Raw genomic sequence first — 25,706 nt, forward strand, 5'->3', positions numbered from 1 at the left:
TATATTTTTTTTTTTTTTGGACAAGCTAATGCTTTGATTTTGTTTGGAGGGAGCTGGAATGAGTGAAGGCCTATGGTAAGAAGAATATCTAAAAATTGTCAGTGTATCTGCAATAGCTCAATCACAGTAACCATGAAATAACCTTGAAAGAAAAGCCAAAATTCCTGAAATGAACAATCTATAGCAATCACAAGAAGACTTACTGCACCCCAATCTTAATCACAGTTAGTGGTAATAGCAACAAGAACTGAGAGTGTTTATGTCCACTAATGGCTGTGGCTAGAAAAATGTGCTGCAGTAGAACTGAAAGATGTGCATGGGGATGAACATCACACAGTACTTTTACATTGCGATTGTGTCATTCTTCTGCTGTTCTATACTGGAAGGCAAAGAATAGATAACAACTTTGTTTTACACCAAGACCAAATTCTACACTGATACACCTGTATTTTATTTATTATCAACCAGTGAACCTAATGCTGCAAAGAGCTTAGCACCCATTGGGCAATATGTGTGAGAATCTGGGATGTTCAACCCATTGTAACTCCTGTTCTGTTCTGCCAACTAATTAATAGGCCTTTTATTACAGATTAATTATAGCAAACCTGCCAGCTTTAAAAGATACGACACTAAAAGCCCTTCGACTTCAGCCACCTCAGAATTGCTATAGATAACCATCATGAAATGCTCAGCCTGAAATGTCTGCTTATAATAAATGTGAATAGATAAAAAAGGAGAAGGCATAGGTCCACATGTTTATTAGGTTTAGTAGAAATAAGCAGTGAATTTTTGAAATCAGCTCATCAGGACATTCCACTTCTGCTTGTCTGAAAAACCCAATTAAAAATGTATAATACTTTTCCTGTAATTTTCCTTGTTTTAAATAAGACATGATCATGTAAGTTCTGGTGTGAAAATGATCCCTTCTTATTCAATAGATTTGATTCCCTGTTTATCTTGTCTATATATTAATAAATATGGTTGAGTAGAATGGGTTTGCAATAATCCATTTGCTCCAGGCAGCACAATTTGCCAAGTGACTGAGCTGGATTGTACTTCTGCTCACATCTCATCAGTAGATTGTTTCCTGTAGCCCAGTTCCTGGGTGAGTGTTAGACGTGAACAAATCCACCAAGGGCATTGAAAATGCACAGGTATTGCTCAAGGCAGTAAAAGAAAAACAATCTGCCTGCCCAGGCCTCTGACATCAGCATTTAGCCTTATGCGACCTGTATTATTGGACTTGATGTATAGGGAGGAAAATGGTCATATTGACCTTCAGGGCTCTATGATGATTTTTTCCAGGCTAATACTTAGTCAAAGACATAACTTGGTTCATACCCTGTAAAACAAAATAATTATTTTTGGAAGTACCTGGGAAAAAATATATATAAATATACCCACAATCACATTTGTAGTAGACACTCTGTATTATGACTCCATATTAGTTCAGCATGATAGTTTCTAAACATAATTTTATTGATTTTTTTCTTGTCAAGTTACTGGTTCGTAACCTCAGCTGTATAGATCACCACATCTCATTTGAAGCTGGCAACGTAACTGATGGTCATATTCAACCATGATATCATATTGATATTTCTAGTAGACTCGTATGAATCCCTGTCTGGTATGCTACTGCACTTTTTTTAGGTAATAGTTAAAAATATACCTCAAAGGTTTCCATAAGAAAGCCAAATAATGCCAGGCTGAGACTCCCAGAAAGTCTAAATAAAAGGTATTATGGTGCTCTTCTTTCACATGTAGCTGGCACTAGTAAGACACAAAGAAATTTAATTTTATGTTTCATATATTTAATATAGGATTAAAAAAAGATATTACTTCATAACAGTTTTGGAAGTCTTGAGGTAAAAAAGTGAAAAGGGAGAGAAGAATACAATTGGACAAAAGACTACAAATGCAGCATTACTTCATTAATATGCAGAGAAAAAAGAAGATTTCTGATGTGATGTCTGGCCTCTGTCAAAAGATGAAAACATTTGATTATGATATGTAACAAAGTAGGTATAATTTTTATTAATATTTATAAAATTAGTAGACTTTTTTTTTTTAACAGAAGCCTTAACAGTATTCACTAGCTTACACTGAATTCCTTCCAGATAAATCTCTTCTCATATGTTCTGTGTAACTAAAGTGAGAGATTCCATTTTATGATAAACTAATTTAGAAATTTATTTAGGTATCTTTAGGTCCAAAACCAAGTCCAGCATTTTCTTTGCCCCATTTCTTATTAACCTACATGCCAGATGCATTATCTCACTTCTAGTTCCACTGAAATGAGAAAGAGGATTACTTTTTTTAATTCCCATTTGTCATCAGTGCAGCAGTCCAGGAACATTAGAAGTCCATCTCCATTTAGCTTTAGTAGCCTGATTATTGACCACTGTTTGGAAATAACTTCTGCAATATTCAGAGCTGCAATATGGATCCCTATTCATGTATTAGTTAGCGTATATTGAACTCAACTAGAATTTTGGTCAAAATTATATTGGTGATGTTGAATTTTGAATTTCATTGGAGAGTGGAGGAAATAAAGTGACTTTTGCTACTCTGTACTAGGAAAACCTTACAAGGAAAGACTAGCTCTTTTTTTCTGAGTTCAGATAAAAGACTAACCCTTGGATTACAATGTTTGGAAACAGAGTTGCTTGAGTTATTAACAATAAAATGCATTGCCAGTAGGTTGTTGGAACCCTAGCCGTGTTGGTAGCCAGTACTTCAGCATTTATCCCAAGGTTGTTGTCCTGTACAGAGATCTCATTACTTTCCGGCACACTTGCAAGAATGGAAACAGAAAGTGCTCAGATTTTCTGTTGCTATTCAAATTACACCTGACTTTTGAGTCTAATATTGAATCAGACACTGCTTTCTCCTGGTATTTCTACCCACATATCTCTTGTGTGCATTTATCTGCCCATACTCTCACTTTGACTTGTTCACCTCCTGCAAGGAAAATAAAACTTCTAAAGCTTGGCATCTCATCTTTGCTCTCTAGAAAGAAGGTTGCACTTTGCAGTTTATAGTGTTGTCCCCATAACAGCAGAGAATATAAAATCGAGCACTGAAAAGTTCTGGGTTTGTAGTAGAGATCTCGTACCTGTAAAGGGCTTGGTTACAACTGCTCCATGGTAACAAGTGAGCAGAGGGGAGCTTCCTTTACCCATATTTCAATTCAGATAAATGTGAGCTAGCTGAGTATGTGATGCACAGTGTCCGTGAAACTACTGTGTAATATCTGTGTAACCTTTCCTTAAGAGGAGTTACAGGTGCCCCATTATAATTCAGTTTGAGAATAAGCATTTTTAAATTAAATCTCTGTGGTTACATTTATGTGTCCCTGTTGAATTGTTTACTGGAGGTCTGAAGTTCTTCAGGTACAGAAACAATTTCACAGAATCACAGAATCACAGAATCACTAGGATGGAAAAGAACTCCAGGATCATTGAGTCCAACCATTCCTATCAATCACTAAACCAGGCCCCTCAGTGCCTCATCCACCCGTCCTTTAAACACCTCCAGGGAAGTGGACTCAACCACCTCCCTGGGCAGCCTGTTCCAGTGCCCAATGACACTTTCCGTGAACAATTTTTTTCTGACCTCCCCTCTCAGAGCTCGAGGCCATTCCCTCTTGTCCTGTGCCCCTGTCACCTGGGAGAAGAGGCCAGCTCCCTCCTCTCTACAACCTCCTTTCAGGTAGTTATAGAGAGCAATAAGGTCTCCCCTCAGCCTCCTCTTCTCCAGGCTAAACAACCCCAGTTCTCTCAGCCGCTCCTCATAAGACCTGTTCTCCAGCCCCTTCACCAGCTTCGTTGCTTTTCTCTGGACTCGCTCCAGAGCCTCAACATCCTTCTTGTGGTGAGGGGCCCAGAACTGAACACAGGATTCGAGGTGGAGTCTCACCAGTGCTGAGTACAGAGGGAGAACAATCTCCCTGGGCCTGCTGGCCACACCATTTCTGATACAAGCCAAGATGCGATTGGCCTTCTTGGCCACCTGGGCACACTGCTGGCTCATGTTCAGTCGGCTGTCAACCAACACTCCCAGGTCCTTCTCCTCCACGCAGCTTTCTAGTCACTCTTCATAGAATCATAGAATCATAGAATCATAGAATCATAGAATCATAGAATAACAAGGTTGGAAGAGACCCACGAGATCATCGAGTGCCACCATTCCTATCAAACACTAAACCATGCCCCTTAGCACTTTGTCCACCCGTGCCTTAAACACCTCCAGGGAAGGTGAATCAACCACCTCCCTGGGCAGCCTGTTCCAGTGCCCAATGACCCTTCCTATGATAAATTTTTTCCTAATGTCCAGCCTAAATCTCCCCTGGCAGAGCTTGAGGCCATTCCCTCTTGTCCTGTCCCCTGTCACTTGGGAGAAGAGGCCAGCACCCTCCTCTCTACAACCTCCTTTCAGGTAGTTATAGAGAGCAATGAGGTCTCCCCTCAGCCCTCTCTTCTCAAGGCTAAACAATCCCAGCTCTCTCAGCCGCTCCTCGTAAGGCCTGTTCTCCAGCCCCTTCACCAGCTTCATTGCTTTTCTCTGGACTCGCTGCAGAGCCTCAACATCCTTCTTGTGGTGAGGGGCCCAGAAGTGAACACAGTCTTCTTCTAGTCTGTAGCACTGCACAGGGTTGTTGTGCCCCAAGTGCAGGACTCAGCATTTGGCCTTGTTAAACCTCATCCCATTGGTCTCAGCAACTTGTAGCTTTGGCTTCACTCGTGTCATTGTCCACTCAGCCCTACTGAGTAGGCTAGGGGTATATGTACTTTCCCACCAGGAATTTTATTAATCTGAATATTTCTGTGCTATATAGCACTGAAACAAGAATCAGAGAAAAGAAACTGTAAGCAGGCAGGAAATAACACCTCTACTTATTTCTACTTGAAAAAGCACATTTTGTTGTGCTTTCTTTGTGCACAATTGCTCTGCTTCTTCTTTTTCCACTAGTCTGCCAAAAAGATTGATACTGGAAACACACTTCAGGGATCCAAGTCTTACCAAGGACAAGCCTGTCTGTTACTAACAGGAACTGGGGTTTGTGTGGCCATTCATCATTGGGTTTCACTCCCTGAAGGTGGGGAGTGCTTAATTTTCATCAGTAAAATTTCCACCACTAGAAATTGTGGTGTATGGGAAGAGCACTTTTTTCCCCTCCTAGGCTTCTGCCTTTGTTTTTACAAGAGCAGAGGCAGCTAATGGCCTCAGGGGTGGCCTGGAGTGAGGTGAGCTGGTGGCACGTGTCCCTCTTCCTGAACCCCTGTTCTCACCCATACCCAGACCGATGAGCAACTCTCAGCTGCTTCCCCTGCTGGGCTCCCAGTGAACACTTCACCAACTGGCTGTCATTGTGAGAATGCACTCATTTCCACAGCAACCTGCTCCCCCATTGATGTCTGTGTAACCAGGCATCAGACCGGAAAATTCCTTGTGTGAGCTGGATTTCTGCTTTCGTTTCTAATGCAATCACATATGTTTAAAAGCAGGGATCTTTATTGGTTGGTAGCAATGTTTTCCTGTAAGGTATTTTGTCTCTGCCAAAGTCGTATATGAGCATGATATAAACAATCATCCTGAGTAAAATTGTGTATTGTGTTACATAACGCCTTAACAGGGGAAAAAAAAAAGGAGCAAGAGCTACCACAGCACTTACATTTATGAGCAGTATTTCATGGCATTAGTTTTGTTTAGGCTGTAATGCTTCTCTGACACAGATGCTTAATCTGCTCTTTATTTTCAAGAATGCCATGCTAATGTTGTCCAAAAATTCTCATTTCAAATCTACCATCACATGCTCCCTCAGACCTTTGGTTAATCACTGTGTTAAGATTTTTTCGTAAATCTTTCCTTTCATGTGTTATAATGAATTAGCTGAGCTTTCTTCTTATTATGCTTTGATTGTTTTTTTTGTGGGAAGTGGTGGACCACAACCACATCGGCTGCTATGTAGAGGCAGGGGGGAAGCCATCCTGCAGGTTATAATAGCTCATGTATCTGCTTTAAAGGAAGAAAGCAGGAAAGAGCAATGTTTAAGCTGATGTGGGTATTCACAAGTTTCGATATGCTGGTTGGGCATACCATTAAGCTCTCTTCTTTCTCTGCAGCTGTGCATTGCTTTGCCTTCTTAGGAGGTGTCAGTCAGCAGAAGCTCCCTGTTTTGGGGCATTTCAGTAACGAGTGGACGACTCTTAATCGTTTCCATGTTCCATTGCAATGTCAGTAGAATGGAACTAAATCTTTGCCATAGAAATAGCCATTTTTGGATCTAGCTTTTGTAGGATGCTCTTCATTTTGTCACTGAAATCAGTGGGATAGTTAAAAAAGAAAGATGCTTGTCAGTGTAATTGAATGTCACTCCCTCACTTTTTTTTTTCCTCCACACTTTGGAGATTTTTTGGGTAAAATGTGTAAAAGAACAGCTGTATTTTGGATCTTTATCTATAAGGTTTTAGTAGTATTTACAAGCTGCAGGTAAATGTTTGGTTATTCTCCTTTCAATATTTGAAATATTTGCTGTGGTTTTAGAGCTGATGTCAAAGATTATATTAATTAAATATAGAAAATTAATTTCAAACTTCTGAAATGCTTTTGCTGTTAATACACAGCACAACAGGTTGATATCCTACATGTAATCATTTAGGAAAAGAAAACCAAATGCTAATGCTATCAATCTGGGCAAATGTTCATATTTCTAATCCTAATGAGAAAGGTTTGCCTTTTATTTATATTTTTAGCTGATGATTATTTTATAACTTCATGGAAAATGAAAGACATCTTCTCCTTTATTCAGATTAAATGTACTGCTTCCTATTTAACACTCAGAATCATTCCATGACAATTTTCATGAAAATGCCTGAGTATTAGCATTATAGATGAAGCAAGGAGTATTTTTTGAGTGCAGTTTTAGGCATTCTTTTCCTATTACCATGTGTAGTAATTGACATTTATTCATAGTAGTTAAGCTGACCTCTCTACGTGCTGGGCAACTACTAATATCCACTGCAGGGAGAAAAAAGGAGCAAAATCATAGGACTCAGAGTCTCTCTCAAAGTCAAAGTATCATTGCTTATTCAATAGTGGGACAGCTGATAAAACTTACTTAAACAATTGTGCCTATAAACCTCCATTTTGTAAATACACCATCTTAGAAGAAGAAAACCAGATATATTTCCAATCTACAATAGGTAGCGACTGAGAAGACACAGCCAGAAAAATTAAAGCTCCATACATCATTTAGTCCCCAAAGTGCAAGGTGACTCTGCTAAACCAGATGGTGGCTTAACTGGACTCCACACAGCACTTCATTGCTTCTGAAGTGAAGGGTTCTGATTTCATTAGGATCTTGCTCAGGATTTCCTGTTGTGAAGCAGAGAGAACTTGTCTTTGTGTGTGTGTGTGTGTGTATGTATCTCTGTGTTCTTTTTTCCTAGTGATGCCCATCACTGATATCTCAGCATCCTGCAGTACTGCTTTACATGTCCTCGCTCCTAAGGCACCTATCAAGTTGAGGAATAGCATACAGTGATGCACAGCACTTCCACATCAGTTCCAGGAATTGAATTCCCATGCCTGTGTTCCTAAGCAAATGTATACCTAAATCTATGCTATGGTGAACTGGATACCTGAGGATGAGGTTGATGAAAAATTACATGACATGCAAGGAAAGGGTGTTTTATTCCTAGGCTGTTGCTAGTAAAGTAGCAGCATATGTCTGAAAAGTAACGATTTACTGATTTTGAGGGGCCAACATCACTGATTTAAGGTGCATCTTTGAGTCAGAGCCACAAACTGAAACTTCTTGCTACTTCTACAGATTCAAACAGCACCTCCAGAATAGAATCACGGAACTCTCATCAACCTTGTACAGTTTTTCACTAACTAGTCCTGTCCCATGCTCACTACACTTTGGGGCAAAAGAGTTTTGTGTCTTTTCTGCACTGAGGTGAGGGGAAGCTTCTTTATAAAGGGGTTGGGGAAGCTTTATATACATGTCATTAGTTGAGTGTTCTCCTGGATGAGACTTCACTTATCTCCCAGGCTGAGAGCCACCTCATGGTCAAATGACATAATTGCTAGGTTTCATATCTAAGAGAGGTCAGAGATCACCGTTAGTTCTAAGTACAAGTCAACACACCTACTCAGGTCTCCGCTGCAGCCATTGCTCTTGGTGAGTTCTAAAGATACCCCACATGCTCCTCATTGCTCTGGCCCTTGAGGTAACTGTTTTGTAGGGTAACTCAGCCAGTGCAGGTCACGTGTCAAACAATCTTACATACCAAAGTAAAATCATTAAAGAAAATTTACATCCTTAGCTAAAATTTTAGATGTTAGATCTTCTAGAAAAGATGGATTGTCAGCTCCCCCTAGATTCTTTGTCATGTCTTGTTCCTACTAGGAAGCAGCCCACAGGCCAAATCAAGCCCAGAGTGCTGGCCACCTTTCACTGACTTGCTCACTCATGTTTCTGGTGAGGAGAACGAAGTACTGTCAGGTCCTCACAGCAAGATATGTATTGTCATTATGAGAGACACAAAGTGAGATAAAATGAAATGATTTTGTGTCATCTTTTATGGTAACAGAGTGCTCTTGTTTTTGTATTATCCATATTGTTCACTATCCGCAAATGTGCTGTTGACTGTAGCCCGGAGTAGTGGCTGAGTGTGAGGAGGTGGAAGCATGGTTGTGCATGGCTGCAGGGCACTGATCTGTGCAGAAACAAGTCTATGCTCATGCTTCACATCTCATCCCACTCTGTTTTCCTCATGGGGCTGCTGAGGACACTCAGGGCTGCTCATGCTCAGTGCTGACAGTTCAGGGGGTGGGACAAAGTCACACTCTTTTTCTTGAAAGTAGAAATCTTGGCAGGGTGCCTGCTGCCTCTTTACTTTCTGGGCAGGAACGATACCTGCAGTCTTCCAAGCATGTCACCCTGCCTTCTTCCCAGACCACAGCCCACGTTAGAGAAGGGTTGTGGCCCAGGTGAGTACTGGAGGTAATTTCACGCAGTGGCAGTGCAGTTGCACATGGTTTATGTTTTACAGAGTTAGTTATTTTCAGGTGCATTCTGTTTGTAACCTGGACTGCCAGAATCATCTCTCTAGGAACAGAATTCCTTCTGGAAAGAGGTCTTCATGAAAATATGCAGGTCTATGAGAGGCACACCATATTTTTCCTTTGGGAAGCTGTATTTTCTTCCTAAATCAGGAATGTGGGGTTGTGGCATGATCCTGTTGTCCCTGTAGGCAAGGCAGAGCTGAAACACTCTAAGCTGAAAAGCTTAGATGAAAGGACATCATTGCTGATGTGTAGTCAAATGTGGCAATCAGAATACAGTATCATTTGCTGCCTCCCAAACCAAAATTTAATGACTTATTGAAACTGAAAAAAATGATCTAGTAAGAAAAACATCAGACCAAATTAAGTTAGTCAGGCACAAGTGCTATTTATTACTAACAGCTTCTAGGTGTCCGAAGAACCATTGTGCCATCCAAGCAGTCAATAAAGTAAGTTTCTTTCAAACTAACATTAGCAATTAATAAAATGGCATCTTTGGGGTTTTTTTCTTTCTTTCTGGTTAAGAGTTACTCCAAAGGAAATAATGCAAACTGCAAGGGAAGAGTTTAATTAACATCCCTCAACATTATCCTCCCAGAGAGACCACAGAGACAAAAGGCATCTGTGCTAATTAATTGGGAAAAAATATCTGCTTAGTTAAATGGATGTAAATACAAGTTATGTCTTGAGCCCTGCTTTTAAAGCCCTTTGCTGCTTTAAAAAAACTGAAGACACCTGTAGTTTAAACAAAGTGTCTAAATAAAAAGTTCCAAAGAGATTCAGAATTTAGCTTTTTAACTTCTGTGGACAAAATTCAGTCAATAACAGGAAAATCTATCTTCACATAGTTGTATTAATCAGAAACCACATACAGAAGAAAAATCCAGTGGAGATTTCTTCAGATTGAGGCTTATTTTGAGTGACACTGAAAGCAGTCATTTTGGCATGTAATTTAGGTCTTAGACGAGTGCAGTAAGAAAAAAGAGTTAGATCAGAAAAAAAGAAGAACCAAAGACAAGAATAAAAAAGTGAGGCAGGAAACACACATTGTAAAATCTTGCAAGAGAACTGAGTTAGAAGTGTGAAACCTGTCCTGAGAAAGGCCCTGGAGTCAGTATGAGACCCTCTAAAATGAGCTATGCACAAGGGAACATCCACTCAAATTAGGAGAGAACAGCATTGGGAGATGGGACTCTCTTCTCATTAGAAATATACCTTATGCCACTTGGCCTCCTCAACTGTTTTCATCTCCATAAGAAAATAAAAAAGTCAAGAAACTCTCCTAAGATTTGATAACATCACATGCTCCCTCAGACCTTTGTTAAGATTTTTTTGTAAATCTTTCATTTCATGCTATCTTTAAAGGCTATCTTAAAAAATATATTGTCTAAATCAAGGCGAGTATTTTTTCCGTGCTACAGCCATAAAGATTTTGGCTTCTCTGGATAAAATTAATCTCATTTGTCCCTTTCAGTTTTATTTATGCAAGCTGCATCCTGATTTGTCATATTTGGCTCCTAGTAGAGTACTACTGGCACACTATTCCACCTCAAAATGCTGTCTGTAATTCAGGCTTTTTACCCCCAGAAGTAACATAAACCCTCCCTGGGGTGAAGTATGGACTCCTGCAGATGTAGACAGAAGCTAGTGGTTCTGGTGACATTTATGATTGTTCAGTGATGGAGCTGGACATGAAGGAAGACCTTGTATTTTCACTTAGTGCCACTGGCACATGGTGCTGCTACTCTCAAGGCTCTACACAAAGTTTTCTGTCCTGCCTCTAGAACATCTGGCAATACTGATACTCCTCCCCTTCCTTCTGCATTTTCCACATCTCCTCTTATATAGCAAGAAGTCCAACCTCAAAAAACCAACACCCAAGCCCAACTTACCATTACATTCATAAATAAAAGTCATAGTAAGTATCAGTTTTTGAAATCTTTGTCTAAAAGTTGAGAACTAGGGTGTGTGCTACATTATCGCTCAATAGTATTTAATTCCAGAGTTTTTAGTCTTCAGGTTTGAGTAGTTCTCTGCAAGAAGTCACACAGGTATAAGGATTCCAATGATCTTACTCTGGACAACAGTGCTTGTTGCATTTTTTTCACCCCACTAGAAGCAATAAATTCCCCAGGAGCAACAATGTTGAATTGAGCTGAATTTGTTCTCTCTTCCAGCTTTGTCGCTGGTGTCAGAAAATAACAACATAGCCATTGCTTCAGCCACTGTATCCACTCAAAGTGAAATTTTCCTTTGATGTTTTGTGAGCTGGAAGATGAAGGACATGGGGTAATCTGCATGCTCTGTACACCCATCTACTATATGAAATACTGTTGGCTCATGACAACTGCTTGCAGAGTACGTTTAGAGATTCTCTACAAACAAAAGAGATGGATATTGTCATTTAGAGTTTCTTTTTCTTATCCTAGATGTGTTCTAATAGAATATAGAAATATTCTGTTGTTTTCTTTAGAAGACTTATTACTCTTCTGTAAATAAAATCTCTTCCCTGTCTGCTGGCAAACTGGCTCACCAGTTCCTTTTTCCATTGCTGTCCACATTTGGATGGCAAACCAGTGATTCAACTCTTTGGCTGGTTCAGATATTTGTGTAGTGAGTTTTATGGTTTCAGCTTTTTTGACCAAGGAAAAATGGAGAAGTTTGCAAAGTCTAATATTCTGTTTAGCTTGTGAAAATTTAATTTGGCTTCCAAATTTTTTCAAAATATAGTAATGTATTATGTTTTTTTTCCAGAATTCTGTCACACATTATTTGTAGAATGATCTGAAGGCAAATTACAATGGCACAATGAAGGATATTGTTACTTACAAACCACCTATGTCATCTGCAGCAGAAGCTGTTGAGAATGAGGAAGGCAATTATAAGAAAAGGAAGAACAGTTTTACATTTGCCTTCTCTGGAAAGTTGTCTCCCTTCACAGGAATGCTCAGAACACAAATAAATCAGGTGTGTGTATCCCTCAACTATAATGATGATGGGCCACAAAGAAAAGTCCAAGCAAATAAAAGTGTCTTAGGAGCAGGGTTTGGACAGTATGTAACAGAGTGCAACAAAACTTAAGCAAGGAGGAGAAAAATATGGAATAGCTGCTTCCTATGAACTGCCTGCCTTCCCCACATCCAATGCATCATAGGGTGCACTGAGAAATATAACAGGCAATTAATTAAGACCGCATCATTATATGTACGCACATGGGAGTGAAATTACATTTCCAATTCTATTGTAGTTCAGAATTTCTTAATGTCTGAATAAAATTTTGCAAATGTAAGGGGTTTTTTTTCAGTGATCTCTGTGATACATGTATCTAACTTGCTGTTTGATTTTACTGAGGCTTTGAGTTCTTGTAGCTCAAATTTTCTTCTTTCTTTCCTGTAAAAAAGAATGAGCTGAAGCATAGCACTAGGAGTGTTAGGTGTTATGGAATGTTTAACGCTAAAATAGAAAATAATAAATTATAATTTTGGGAGATCTTGCAATCATTACATGCATTAGATACACAAATTTACAGGAAAGTTTGAATTAAAAAAGCTGTTAGAATAATGACTCTATAAGGAAGCATTTAAACAAATGAAGTAAGCACTTAAATAAATGAAATATTCTGAATTACTTTCAAATGAAGGACCAGAGGGAATGTGAAGCCACTGTTTCAGAGACCTGGATGGAAATTTCTTTATAAATTATTGAATAACATCTCAGCTGGATCTCTGAGAGGGACTTATATGACACTTTTTCAGTTTGGATCAATTATACTGGTGCTTTATAAAATAATAAGATTCTCAGTTAATTTGAATATTTCATCACACCTATGGATTAATATTTGTATAATTTTTAATGTGGCAATTTTAGTTATTAAAAAATTAGAAAACCAGATGGAATTACAAAACAGCGACAGATTACTTAATTAATTTTTGCCTACTGGGATAAATAGAACATACAACAGAATATATCAAAGCAGACACCAATGAGACAGTATGCATTCATTAGTATGCAGGAGGTCTTCTCTTCGGATACCAGTTCTTATCAGACATAAGCATATGCCTATTAGTCTTATTAAACCCAGCAACTCATCACGTTGTGATCCATAGCATATAACATCGTGGCAAAAAAATCAAAAGAAGTACACTATGATGCTCCCAACAGACCAGTGAAATCTGCCACCAAATTGAAAGGTGGACAAAGAGTGAAAAAAACCCTTGCTATTATTTTACAATGGAGTATGAAATTTGAGTTAGTTTGCAAATACTAGCAAACATCCTCCAGCTGTGCAAGAGGGCCTTAGAACAAAAGTAATCAATATACTGGACTTAAAAATGATTCACTTGTCTAATCATGTTACAAACATTCTGTCAGCTCCATTGCATGACATGTATTACATACGTGGGCAAAAATGTGAGTGGATCGGCCAAAGTGCAGACCTGTAAAACCATAATAACATAAAAATTCCTTACTTATATGAGATATCCCTTGAATTTATTGGTTGGAACCAGATGAGCTTTAAGGTCCCTTCCAACCCAAACCATTCTATGATTCTGTAATTCTATGATTCTCTGATTATTGCGGTACTGTGTGGATTTATGTAAATTTTTTAGTATAATTTGCCAATATATGTTCTGAAATAAAAATTATTTCAAACATGATTCCAGCATGCTTGAATTGGAAGCTTTGCACAAGTGCTTCATTTGGCCAATGAACCCTAGTTGATCGCTTCCAAGATTCCTAGAAAAACTACTTCTAAGTATTGCACACCAAATACATGTCTAAATGATGTGCACTGATACCTTTTTATTTAGTAAAAATGAATGTCACCAGATATATATGTGCATACACATGGTTATTGCTATCAGAATTAACAGCCTGCAATTTAATCCCAGCCTATTAGAAACAGGGCTCAGCAGACCCACACAAATTGAAATGAATGCGTGCCACAGGCTTTTCACAAGGCTTCAAGACAATGTGTTTGTTAGTAACTCCAGGTTAATACCAGTTAAGTCTTGAACACTTTCATTCTTACGCTAGATGATTTAAAACAGATGTGTTACACAAAATAAAAGAATACAGAAGATACAGTATTGTATGATTTACTGAACAAAATAACTAGTAGAAATTGCATTTGCTTTTTCTTTTAAAACAGCATTAAGTAATCAACTTTAGACCATACAAGCATCAACAAGAAATGTAAATAACTGTACTCTTAAGGTAGTATCTACAATTTTTTTTTAACTGCTTGAGATTGGAAACTGCAAATCTTTTATACCTCACTGTAAAATGATTCAAGTGCCTTGTACAGTATGTAAAAATTTTGGTAGTTAATGACAATGATGAAATGTAAATAGGATATGTGAATTTAATATTTCAATAGTTCAGGCCCAGATCATCAAAGTATTTAAGTTCCCACTCCACATGGAAGGTCTAGGTCTCAGTATACATTAACACTTTCCATGAAAAGAGTAATTGTTTTTGACGGTATAAATTTATAGTATTGTCTTTCCCTGTACACGGAGGGAAAGGGTCAATATTAAAGAAAGAGTGGTTCCAATATGTAGAAAGGTTATGGCACTGCAACTACATGAACCACCTTCCCTACACAACATAAAAATATTCTAATATTAAGGATTATTTTACAACTCAGTGGAAATATGCAGTAATGCAACCCATTTCCTTTGTCTGGATGACAAAAATGCAGTCTTAACAGTCACAAGAGCCCGCCTTGTGTTAGCTATAAAAAAAAATATATTTTTATATATATTTATGCAACTACTATGTGCATTAAACAAAATCACTGTATGAATCAGCAGGGTTCAATAACACTTGTATCTGAATCTCTGGAAGGGGTGCATTGAAGTCTGTAGTGCTTCTCAGTAAGGACTCACAATGAAATGGCAAAGGATAGAAACCCATTGGTTTAAATCTTATTTTCCATATCACATTGCCTAAGAGATATTCCATAAGATCTCTGGCAGCTGAAAGGATCTGTTGCCTTTACTTCAACCTACTGCTCAGAAATTCAAGGTATCTGTTGAAACAAACTTGTTAATTACTTCATAGTGAACACTGAAACTGAAAATAAGTCAAATTCCATTGTGAAATCCCTTGAAATAAAATAATTTCACTACTGTAAAAATTCTCTTTTGTCTTCATTTCTTACCAATTTGTATATCATAAGTTGTTTAAAAGGACAGAAATCAGCAATGTCAGGAATCACTGTACTAGTCCCAGAAAGCATACATATTGTGACTCACTCAGTTAGGTGGGAAGGTTAGAATTGAAAAGTGAGTGCATTTCACATCCACTTATAGAAGTACTGGAAAATTGCTTTTTTTCTTCCTTACTGGTATTGAGATATTTTTCTCAAACACCTGTGAAAACTGTTCAGCGCTCTTTGCACTGAAGAGTACAGATTTCTCATTCAGTCTTTGAGATACCAGAGAAGAACACTTAAACCAAAGGGCAACACCCTAGTGCACCAAAGCTTTATTATAGTTTCAATTACTGTGCATCCCCATACCTAAAACCAATAAAATGGCACTTGTGCCACAGTCCTGATACCGTAGATGTCCACTGACAAGTGTTCTGCATGAATCATTGTGTGTCAGTCCATTAACAAAAAACTACTGTGCAAGGGTAATCTGGTATCTTTGATAGTTTTTCTTCTTGGACAAAGCTTATCCAAAATCTTCTTTCTATCAGGCTACAGCAGCTTAGGGCTCCTTTTCTTTAAAGAGAGGCAAAGTAAATGTCTTACACCCGTAAGCCAGTACTAATGTTCTGTCCTAGAAATTTTAGCACTGCTCTGACACAATGAAACCTTCTTTTTCTCCAACTGGCTCCACTTCAGCATAGGCAGGATGTCCAGATCCTCTTCTGAATTTCATTGCTGGCCATCTGCTTGGACGTCGCTGTAACAGCAACAACAAGAAAATAAACTTTCAGAATACGAAAGGTATAACAATAAATTATTAATAGAAAATGTTAATTCCCTATAATCCTGATATCTCATACATTTTAGTTTTAGATAAAAAACCCAATAAAACCACCATTCTGTGTAGCTGTTCCAGGAGTGGAGAAGCACAGTTTAGCAGCAGCAGAAGTCAGAGGAATTAATCCCTCTTTCCAAATTTGTGGGTGATGGCTGTTCGCAAATACCTAAATAATTACTAGTCCTAGCAATGAAGATGGTGAACTAGCTCCTGTCTAAATCTGTTGCCTAGAGGATATGTGAATTTTGTCATAAAGAGACCTATTGATCCAACCTCCCACCACCACCCCCAAAAGATCCATTGACTGTTCTTCCTTCCTAGTTTTGCAATGGAATTATCTAGCATATTCTACTCCATGGGGAAATGTGTATCAGACTTGATAGAAATTGTACTTTAAAAAATTATTTAGGACACAAATCTCACATGCTCATGCAGGACTGCCAAAATAACCAGTATTTCAAGTGCCATATTATCTACTTGAATAGTTTACTTTGGTGGTTCAAACAGAAGTAACCATTTTGTTTAAACTCTTATGACCTTTGGGTAGAAGAGTCTTAAGAAGTCCTCACCAATTTTCATTAAGATCTTTAGTGGCTGATTTATAACCAGCAAATAAACAGAGAAAAGAAACAGATCATTTCTAGAGCAGATAAAACACTTCCTGTATGATTATGAAGAATCTGAGAAGGGAAGGTGCTTTAAAAAATCTCATATTTCTAAACTAATTAATGTCTGGAGAGTATCAGACTGTGGGTGACCAAGCTGAGATTCTGTCAAAGGGAATAGTTTTCAGGAAAATAGGGAAACTCCTTCTTAAAGTTGTTCAGCAGAAAAAGCTCTCCCAAAATGATTATTGCCTATTGATAATTTTATCTACCAAATACGCTGATACATATTTCTTTTTCTTTACTGACAACAGTTACAATCTGCCTGGAAGGAGGGATAGAAGATATAGCATCCTACACAGAAACATCGCAGAAAAATGAGAAGAAAAACTATGAAGATAAGTTACAGCCTATATTTCATGGACAGTTCAAAATCTAGACAATTTTACTTTATGACTTTCTTCTGAAAATAAAGAATGCATTTGATTTTCTGTCCCATAATACCCTGTCTTGATTGTCTTTCAATCACTAGGAATATTTCATGTTGCTGAAGGGTGGTGTTGGGGACCACACAACAGAACAGCAACAGTCATGACATTATGCTGGGACTCACGGTGCTGTTGCACAGCAGCCACTAAAGTATTCCTAGGGGACCACTGCTGCCTGCCAAGTACAGAACAAAGTCTTCCTCAGTACTCTCTGCTAGGAAGATACAATATAAAAGCAACCAGTTCCTTTTTCTCCTATTGCAGAATAGGGTTACTTTTGAGGCATTCAAAGTTAAATTCTGTTTGGCAGGTAATTTAAAATCTCAGGTCTTTCAATGTAGCATCTTCCTACAAAGTCAGATGGCAGAACACCGTCCCATTTAATGGATGTCTTTTCCTAATAAGAAAACCTAATCTAGTCAAACTTTGGAGACTTTTTTTCTATATAAGCTTGATTCAGCTTGGTTTCAAAATTAAAAAGGATAGTTTGGTTACCGCTGAAGAAAAAGGATCATATTCTCTTCCCAGACTCACTTAAGTAAATAAAGAATAATTCGCTTAAATATAAAGGACTTATTCCAGATTTATACTGGTATAAATGAGAAAAGAATTTGAGTGAGAGGTCTCTAATGAGAAGAGAAAAAGAAAAAGCATTGGAAAACAAATAGGAAAAAGCAATTAGAAACAGTCTCAAATGGCAGTATATAATAGATTAAAACTCAGCTCATCCTTATGTTGCTTTCTGATTTCATTTTAAGATGTGTCTATGATTAGTTACTACTGCCTTGCTATGTTGCTGTTAGAAACTAAGTCTACCATTTTGGGCTACTCTATTTAATTGGCCTTTCCATATGATGAAATATGGAACAGATGTGTATCAGTTCTAATGAAACAATGCCATACAACACAAACATCAGCTGTTGTTACAGAAATTAACAGATTTGAAGGTCATTTCTATTAAATTACAGCTTTGTATGGTTTCTCTTCATGCTTGATGTGAGCTTTTTCATTCCTACTGGTAGGTTGTTTAATTTCAACTTCTTTGTGTGCATGTGGATAATGTAAGTGTTTGCCAGTCTTAAAAAAGAGCACTAACAGGCTATCAATTCATTGACTTGTGAACTGACCCCCAAAAAGTTGTAGAGATATTACAGTTTAATTCATAAAACCAAAAGTAACTTAATTAACATGGAGAGATGCAAAGCTCCTAGAGTTACTGAAGCAGCTCAGGAAATAATTAACGCATTCTTCTCCGTTATCCTCTGTGAAGCAGAATAATAAGAAGATATGAAATTCCCTAGCTTTCAATAAACACTAACTAACCAAACAAATAAAAAGCCCAAATGTCCAATCCAAGCCAAAGAAAACAAGGAGAAAGGAGGCTGAGTATTTTAACTAATTCCTTACTTTGTGATCCGATTTAACTGAAAAAAAAGTATGATTCTTCCTATGGAATTAGAACTCTTGGAGGAAATACTCTGAGCTGTGGCTGGAGAGTTTTAACCCTGCTGCTTCCTTTCACCAAAAAGCATAAAAACAGGCCTAGGGTTTTTTTCTCATGGGACTGAAGTTTCCTTGGGTTCATTATTTTAAGCAAATAGGTGGAGGGAAAAGCACTTTTGACTGCACATGAACAGGATGCAGAAGAATGACTTACGCTACCAATTAAAATAAGTTAGTTCCTATTGAAGGTAGGAAAGATTTTCTAGAAGATTAATAAAACTTCCTTTGTTTCCTTTCAACCAGCACAAAATCCCAGAGTGCTTGTGCATAGATCAACTCTTCACTACTATTCAGAGGTAAGCTTCAACACTGGATTTCACTAAGGATTTTCACTAATGGATTTTCACATTCTCTTTCCAAACTGAGTTTACATGAGGATATATACATATACTTGAATTAGAATATGAAGGTAAATCTTTCAAAGTTTTGAAAGACTCTCCAGAGTTCTGTAGAGAACTTGATTTCCCACACAAAGTCTGAAGTTCTTGAATAAGTTTTAGGCTGAATGCTCTGATCCAACTTTGTCTTCTCTATTGATTATTTTCCCATATTTCAAATCTTCCAGACTTTCAGAGGACTGACTGTTTCAATGTTTGTTGAAGGTTGCATCTTACATCTCCATTGATGTCAACTTCTTTGTCTAATTAAAGGACATTATGACATTTAAATCTATTTAAAACTTGTATTTTTTAACTATACCTTGCCAACAAGGTCTATAATAATAAGTAAATACAGAGTTACATAAATTCCAGATCAGTTGTCAAAACTCCAGAAAAAACTTGTAATGACTTCAACAAATTGTTAAGAAAAGGGGAAAAAAAAGCCTATAGTACAGTCTAATACTAAATGACCACACGTTATCTTGATATCATCAAGACCCATTAGTCTAAGTACACTAGTCCACTCTTAATCTGTCTGGGTACCTAGGCCTTCTACTTTCTCATGACAAGGAAAGATCTTTCTGTTACCAATTATCTTGCCCATAGCATGTGTTTATGTGTTAAAGATTACCTGAAATCTTGTTTAGGCAGTTCTAATTTGTACACCAATCTTTATTCTCTTCTACAACAACCCAATTTACTTGGCAAATTACAGTCAGTAAGGGATGAAGCTTCAAATATCTGAAACTGTACTTTTAATATGCATTTCCAGAAACAAAAAGGCTCAATTGCCTGACACCATGTTAATTGAATATTTTGAAGAAACTGTTCTGAAACAAAGACTGCTTCAGACTTAAAATTCAGTAGGATCATTTAATGACTTCATTTATTTTTCTCTTTGATAGAAGTCCTTGTTTAAAGTATTTTTTTGTTATAACGATGTTTCTGCAGTCTTAGATTCATCTAAATAGCTGGCTGCTGATGGATAAGAAACAGAATGCCTACTTCCTCCCCACCTTTGACTTTTATTGTCAGTGTTGATTATTTAGTTTAGTGCTTCTCCCCTGTGGCCAATGTAGCAATGTAGGTTTCCCTTGCTGAGCTGCTGGTTCCTGCTGAGCTGGATAAACTTTGGAAAAATAACTTTGCTGTCAGTACAAGGCAATGACAGTGAGATCAATGACAATACCCCAAATGCCAGGACACTGCAGGACTTTGAAAGAAGAGAAGAATGATACTTGTTCTCTTCTTTTTAATCATCACCTTCATGAAAAACAATTAATCTCAAACTTCAGAATGAAACCAAATTGATTACCATGTCAATCCTTTTTCAAACTAGAAGTATAATGCCCTGTAAAATGTGTATCTATAATAAAAACAATGGGACAAATCCCAGAAGTAATCAGTAGAGCTGTGTGAACTTCATCATCTGTCCAAGCCAGCTGAGGATCTGACTCTTCTTTTAAACATTCCATCCTTCCTTTTATCGTCTGTCTCCTATTTACTTCTCATTTGTTTGAAGACATATGCTGCATTTGTGATATTAATGCAGAAACCTGGAAATGGTGCATGGAGAACAGGACTGCATGTTAAATTCCGGCTCTTATTTATGAAGTGCTGCTATAAGCAGAGATGTATAACAGTGAACCAGAAATGTCCATTAATTCCCTAAGCTCTAAAACATTAAGAACTGTTTGTGGCTTTTTTGATTGTTTTCTCCTTTTGTTTCCTTCCTCTAAGCAGATAAGGGATGAGAAGGTTAAAATCTGAAGAAAATCTCATGCTATATCTGCATGCCAGTGAATGTTTCCATATACTGTAACACTATGCACTGCTCGACTGTTAGCAAAATACACAACAACTAGTGCTTTCTTAGACCACCCCAGCTATGGCTTAGCATGTAGGAACCACCTTCACTCCATGCTAATTGTCTGCATGCCATCATCTCACTGTGAGGCTGACAGAATTAAATGACAGGAATGCAGACCCTTCCACGCTGGCTGGTCTCTATGCTAAAAAACAGTTCCAGGCTTATTTATTTTATTAGTAAAGACATAATTCAAGTTAAATCAGGAACATCTGAGGTGCATCCCTCAGGCCCGGATCATGGACTATTATTTTATTTGCTGAAGATCCGCAGCTGTTCATTCCTCCCTTGCTCTTTTTCTCTGCAGGGTCACCTCCTGGCTCCACAGCACCAGTTCAACTCTCTGTGTGGCCATTTGTAAAAAAAATATTTTTGTGAAATTATCCAGCTTAAACATCCAAAATGAAGTAAAACAAACAACTGAAAAAAATACATAGGTATGTCCATGTGTGTGAGAGTGCACATGCATGTTTCTAAGCACCTGAATCAGCACAATAAAGCTTTGAAAAACCTCCAAGAAGGGTGGGAACATGAAGTCAAAGGCTATGACCTTTAAAATGGGATCTTAAATCAAAAGAATGATCACTTGTAACCAGAAACAACCACACTACTAGCCATCCATGTGCAACATATTAAGTACTATGAAGACATACATAGCTACAATGAAAGGTACAGGCTCTGAATTCATTGATATAAATATGTTGCTTTTCTTTTTGTACCTATAAGCTGCATGCAAGAAAAAGGCTCTTTCCCTGAGGTTAAGATGGTCCCAATTTGCAACATTAGTTTAGACTCCTTAAAATCCCCTACCCACAGAGAACTGCCACAGAAGAATTATATTCTGGTGTTGTAAAGTCTTACATAAGCATTTTTGGCAATGACATTGTTGTGTCCAGCTGGGAAAAGACATTGCAAAGTCTTATTCCCTGCCCTCATATTGGCCAGCAATTCCTCTGCTGTCTTCTAAGCCAGATCATGATGCCTTTGTTCCCTAAAGGCAGGGCACTGGGATGACAGCTGAGGTAAGCTGCAAACATTGAAAGGACTTTGGACCAACATATAAGAAAGGTAAGAAAACCACAAAAAAAGCATGTGCAGGATAACTTATTGTGTCTCATGCAGTCCATCTGTCCACAAATAACTGGGTGCAAACAGGCAAAAGACATCTGAATAAAACACAGTCTGCCTTATGCCTTGCTTTTCAATTAGCTGAATGTTGCCCAGACAATAATTTCTCTCAATGCTAAGGTTCACACACAAAGGCAAATCAACAAAGGTAAAAAATATGAGAAAAAAAGAACATGAAGAAAAAGAAGGGAAAAGTAAAATCCAAAATACTATTGAAACTGCTATTTGGCCCACAACTCAATGAAATTTCAGCAAATCCATCTGACTCAGCTAAGAATTTCTTTACCCCTATTTACACTCAGCTCCACATATCTATATCACTTTTGCTCTTTTCTACATCACAGACATACAATCCACTAAAATCAGGGCATCATGCTTGGCTTCTTGGTCATCAAACACCAACTCCTGAATGCAAGTATACTACATAGGTTAGTGAATAAATTAGTTACTTTTTAATGGTGGTATAGCTAATGTATAGCTACACATGTTACAGCTAGATTTCTGACATAAGCTTCTGCTTTGCTGGAAAAAATAGGAAGAGCACTATTTGACATGGATGCTGCTTTTTAAGAAATCAGTGTAAGCAAGCTTAGAGTATACTCAAGAGACAAGATTCCTCAGGGTAATTGTCGGTATATAAATTGATTAAAACTGGGAAATTATTGGCAACAAAATCAAATTCAAAGAGGAGAAAATACCACAGGCATAATCATAAATAAATAAAAGATCACAGCATACAACATCTCTTCTGTCACTCTGAAAGCTAATCTTTCATAAACATTTACACTCAGTTTTTAAAAACAGCCTGCATTCATTGGAATTTTGACTGGAACTCCCTTAAATTTAAAAGTTGATAGTCCTTTTTGTCTTCAAGTCACCAGAAAAGAGTCCAACTTAAACAATGAAACACATGTTGAATAGCATGGGGGCTGGAAGAAACAGGAAAACATCGATTTTGATTTGAATCTTCTACACACTTAACAAAAAGGGGATTTTTCTTTTATAAATGTTTTGAATTATTAGCATGGTATTCCTTTAAAATGATACACTGTCATGGACAGATTGAATATCATTGGCATTCAAGACCTCTCAAGCTGTTTGTTCATAATAGCTGGTTTTGTTCTGGGTGGGGCAGCACATATGCACTGTGCTCAACAGCTATGGATAAAATCACTAGAAGGAACACTTTCTTCAGACTTTTGGGATAAGAAAAAATCACAGAATAATGTTATTCTGTTCTAGAACAATAGTTGCTTTTGGAATAAATGGGGTTTTTCTTGGCTTTTGCGTATCGCTTGTTTGAACCAACTAATGCACTCTCAGGATATCATTTAATGGTGCTCAGAGATGTCAGAAGGGATGGCATTTATCAGTGCAAAGTTAAACAGTGCAGTCAAAGTGTGTGTGTATTTATCCTTATCCAGGGAGGTCATTGAGAAAAGTGACATGATAAATATGAAGAGCATCACGAGTGAGATTTGAAATTATCTATGTGAAATCCTGAGTGAGGTGCTAAATGATACCTGCAGAGAAGACAGAGGAGAAGGAGACTCAAAGCCTCATACATGAGTTCAGTTTACTATACTTTTCTTTATTCAGTAGCCAGTTATGACTACAAACCAAATCAACACAAAATTTCTTATGTAGCCCTTTGCCTAAAAAATCCAACAGAATCTGACTGAAAGTGATGCTTTGCTTACAAAATCATGACTGCCTCCAAGAATCTTAGTTGTAAAAGAAATTTCTCCATTAGTTGTGTTACAGCTTTGAACAAATGGTATGTTTTATGTTAACATGGTGCTTCTTTGAAATTAAACATAAATAGGGCAGGTTCCCATTTCTCTATTTTGTCCAGGCTTAGATTTATATTAATTACTGATGATAAACTGATGCAGATCTTGATTTGGCTAGAAGAACTTGATGACAGACTACAGCGTACTAGTAAATTTTTAGACAACTGCATGAGGCAGCTGCCTGTCCATCTGTCACATCATGTTTTAACTGTGTAACTTACTTTATTAATCAAGAAACTCACATAGCCCAATATTATTTTCTGAAATATTTATGCACTTGTTCAAAGTTCATGACCAAGCCCATGGTAACCCTCGAGCTCCTTTCTCAGAATGGTAATGTCAGATCCACATCTCATTTATCTCCCATAAATAATGCAGATTGTCTGCTGCCTTATATTCGGTACCATGTTCTCTGCAACAGCTTATTTTTTTCAACTGCAGATACAATTAGGAATATTATTTTGTAACTGTGACCTATTTATACCAGTTATGCTTCATCATTTTTTGTACTTTTTAAAAATGCAAATCTGAGAAGACATGGTCTCCTCTGTATTGGAGGCACTTTCATCCTATAGATCAGATGAATACAGGAATAATACATTCTAGTCTTTATTTCTTATCTTATTCTGTTCTTCTATACTTATGATATCAACAATGGCTTTTAAGTTTTGGAATTTGTGGAAATGTTTGGAAATAGAGTCTCCACCACTTGGGATTTTACCACTCCATCAGTGGTTTTACTACTCATAGGGAAAGGCCACCCCTTCACGGCTTGTACTTCTTACAATTCTTGCTAAATAGTTGATTCTTCACAAGTATCACAATTTTCCTAGTAACCAAAGGAGGACTTTGCATTGATTTTATTTTGATTTAATTTCTCCTGACCTTATTCAACTACTTCCCATTATTTTAAACAAAAATGTTATGTTTTTCTAGTTTTTCTAAAAGCCCATATTGCTTGCTGAAAGACATTTTAGCTTTGACTGCAGAAATTGATTAATGCCTCCTGAAGATTAAATTCAGCAGAATGGGTTTAACAGAGCTGAGGCACCACTGGTTGCATGATGAGTATGATATCAATGAATGAAATAAATTAACATATCCTTACTACACTGAGAACAAAAATATATAAATATGTGTTTTAATTTGGTATTCATCTGTCCTTCTTAAAAATGACCTTGCCATCTACTTAGCCTTTTCAGTCAAATCATAAAAGATAAGAAAAATGTTTTTAATAGAATGAAAATAATTCAATCTGTGCATGGAAAAACAAAAGGGGCAAATCCTTCTCTTTTGTACAAGGACTTCAGTGAAGTTTTGTTTGTCTACATCAATAGAGAACTGGCTTGAAACATTGCATAGACATGAAAGAAAACTATTGATTTTATTATATGGATGCTGTTCACCAGTGGTTAACACAGCTACATCGCTTGAGCCTGGAATACTAATAAACAATTCATTTTGATTTCTGTCACTACTATTGCACCTAAGCAGCATATTTTCTATAATATAATTTTAAAGATAAATCATTCTGTTCCTGTTCATATCTCGCTTTAATTCACACTGCTGTCACTAAAAATCTATATCTTCCTAAGCAATGCCTAGATAGGTCCCTAGTGACATTTTCAGTGGTTCTGCGTCTTCACTATTGTCCATTAGAAAGTGTTCAGGCTCCTAAAAATAAGGGAGTACCTCACGTAGGGTTATGAAAAATTAGTGTTTTCTTTCATGTTTAACAACCCTATACTTATGATAAAGTAGAGAAACACTGCTGAGTTGAAAATAAACATAAGCAGGCGTAGGTATTCACAGTTTACTGTAGAATCAAACAGCTATGAAAAATGTTCCTCTCTTGTATTGTCACATATG

The 25,706-nt window shown here is 37.4% G+C and overlaps 2 protein-coding genes across 2 annotated transcripts in view; one reads left to right on the top strand and one right to left on the bottom strand.

The window, feature by feature from the left end:
• The window catches only part of NEBL (nebulette), a 412,617-nt gene that overhangs the window by 259,567 nt on the left and 127,344 nt on the right, over positions 1 to 25,706 (top strand). The gene's annotated exons all lie outside the window — the stretch shown is intronic.
• Positions 12,535 to 25,706, bottom strand: part of PLXDC2 (plexin domain containing 2) — a 265,179-nt gene continuing 252,007 nt past the window's right edge. Inside the window, exon 14 of the mRNA XM_069859523.1 lies at positions 12,535 to 15,992. Within this exon, the coding sequence (XP_069715624.1) occupies positions 15,876 to 15,992 (117 nt within the window). The 3' untranslated portion in view covers positions 12,535 to 15,875. The remainder of the gene's footprint in view (positions 15,993 to 25,706) is intronic.

The sequence above is a fragment of the Phaenicophaeus curvirostris genome, chromosome 6 (assembly GCF_032191515.1).
Source record: "Phaenicophaeus curvirostris isolate KB17595 chromosome 6, BPBGC_Pcur_1.0, whole genome shotgun sequence".
In the NCBI taxonomy this organism is placed as follows: Eukaryota; Metazoa; Chordata; class Aves; order Cuculiformes; family Cuculidae; genus Phaenicophaeus; species Phaenicophaeus curvirostris.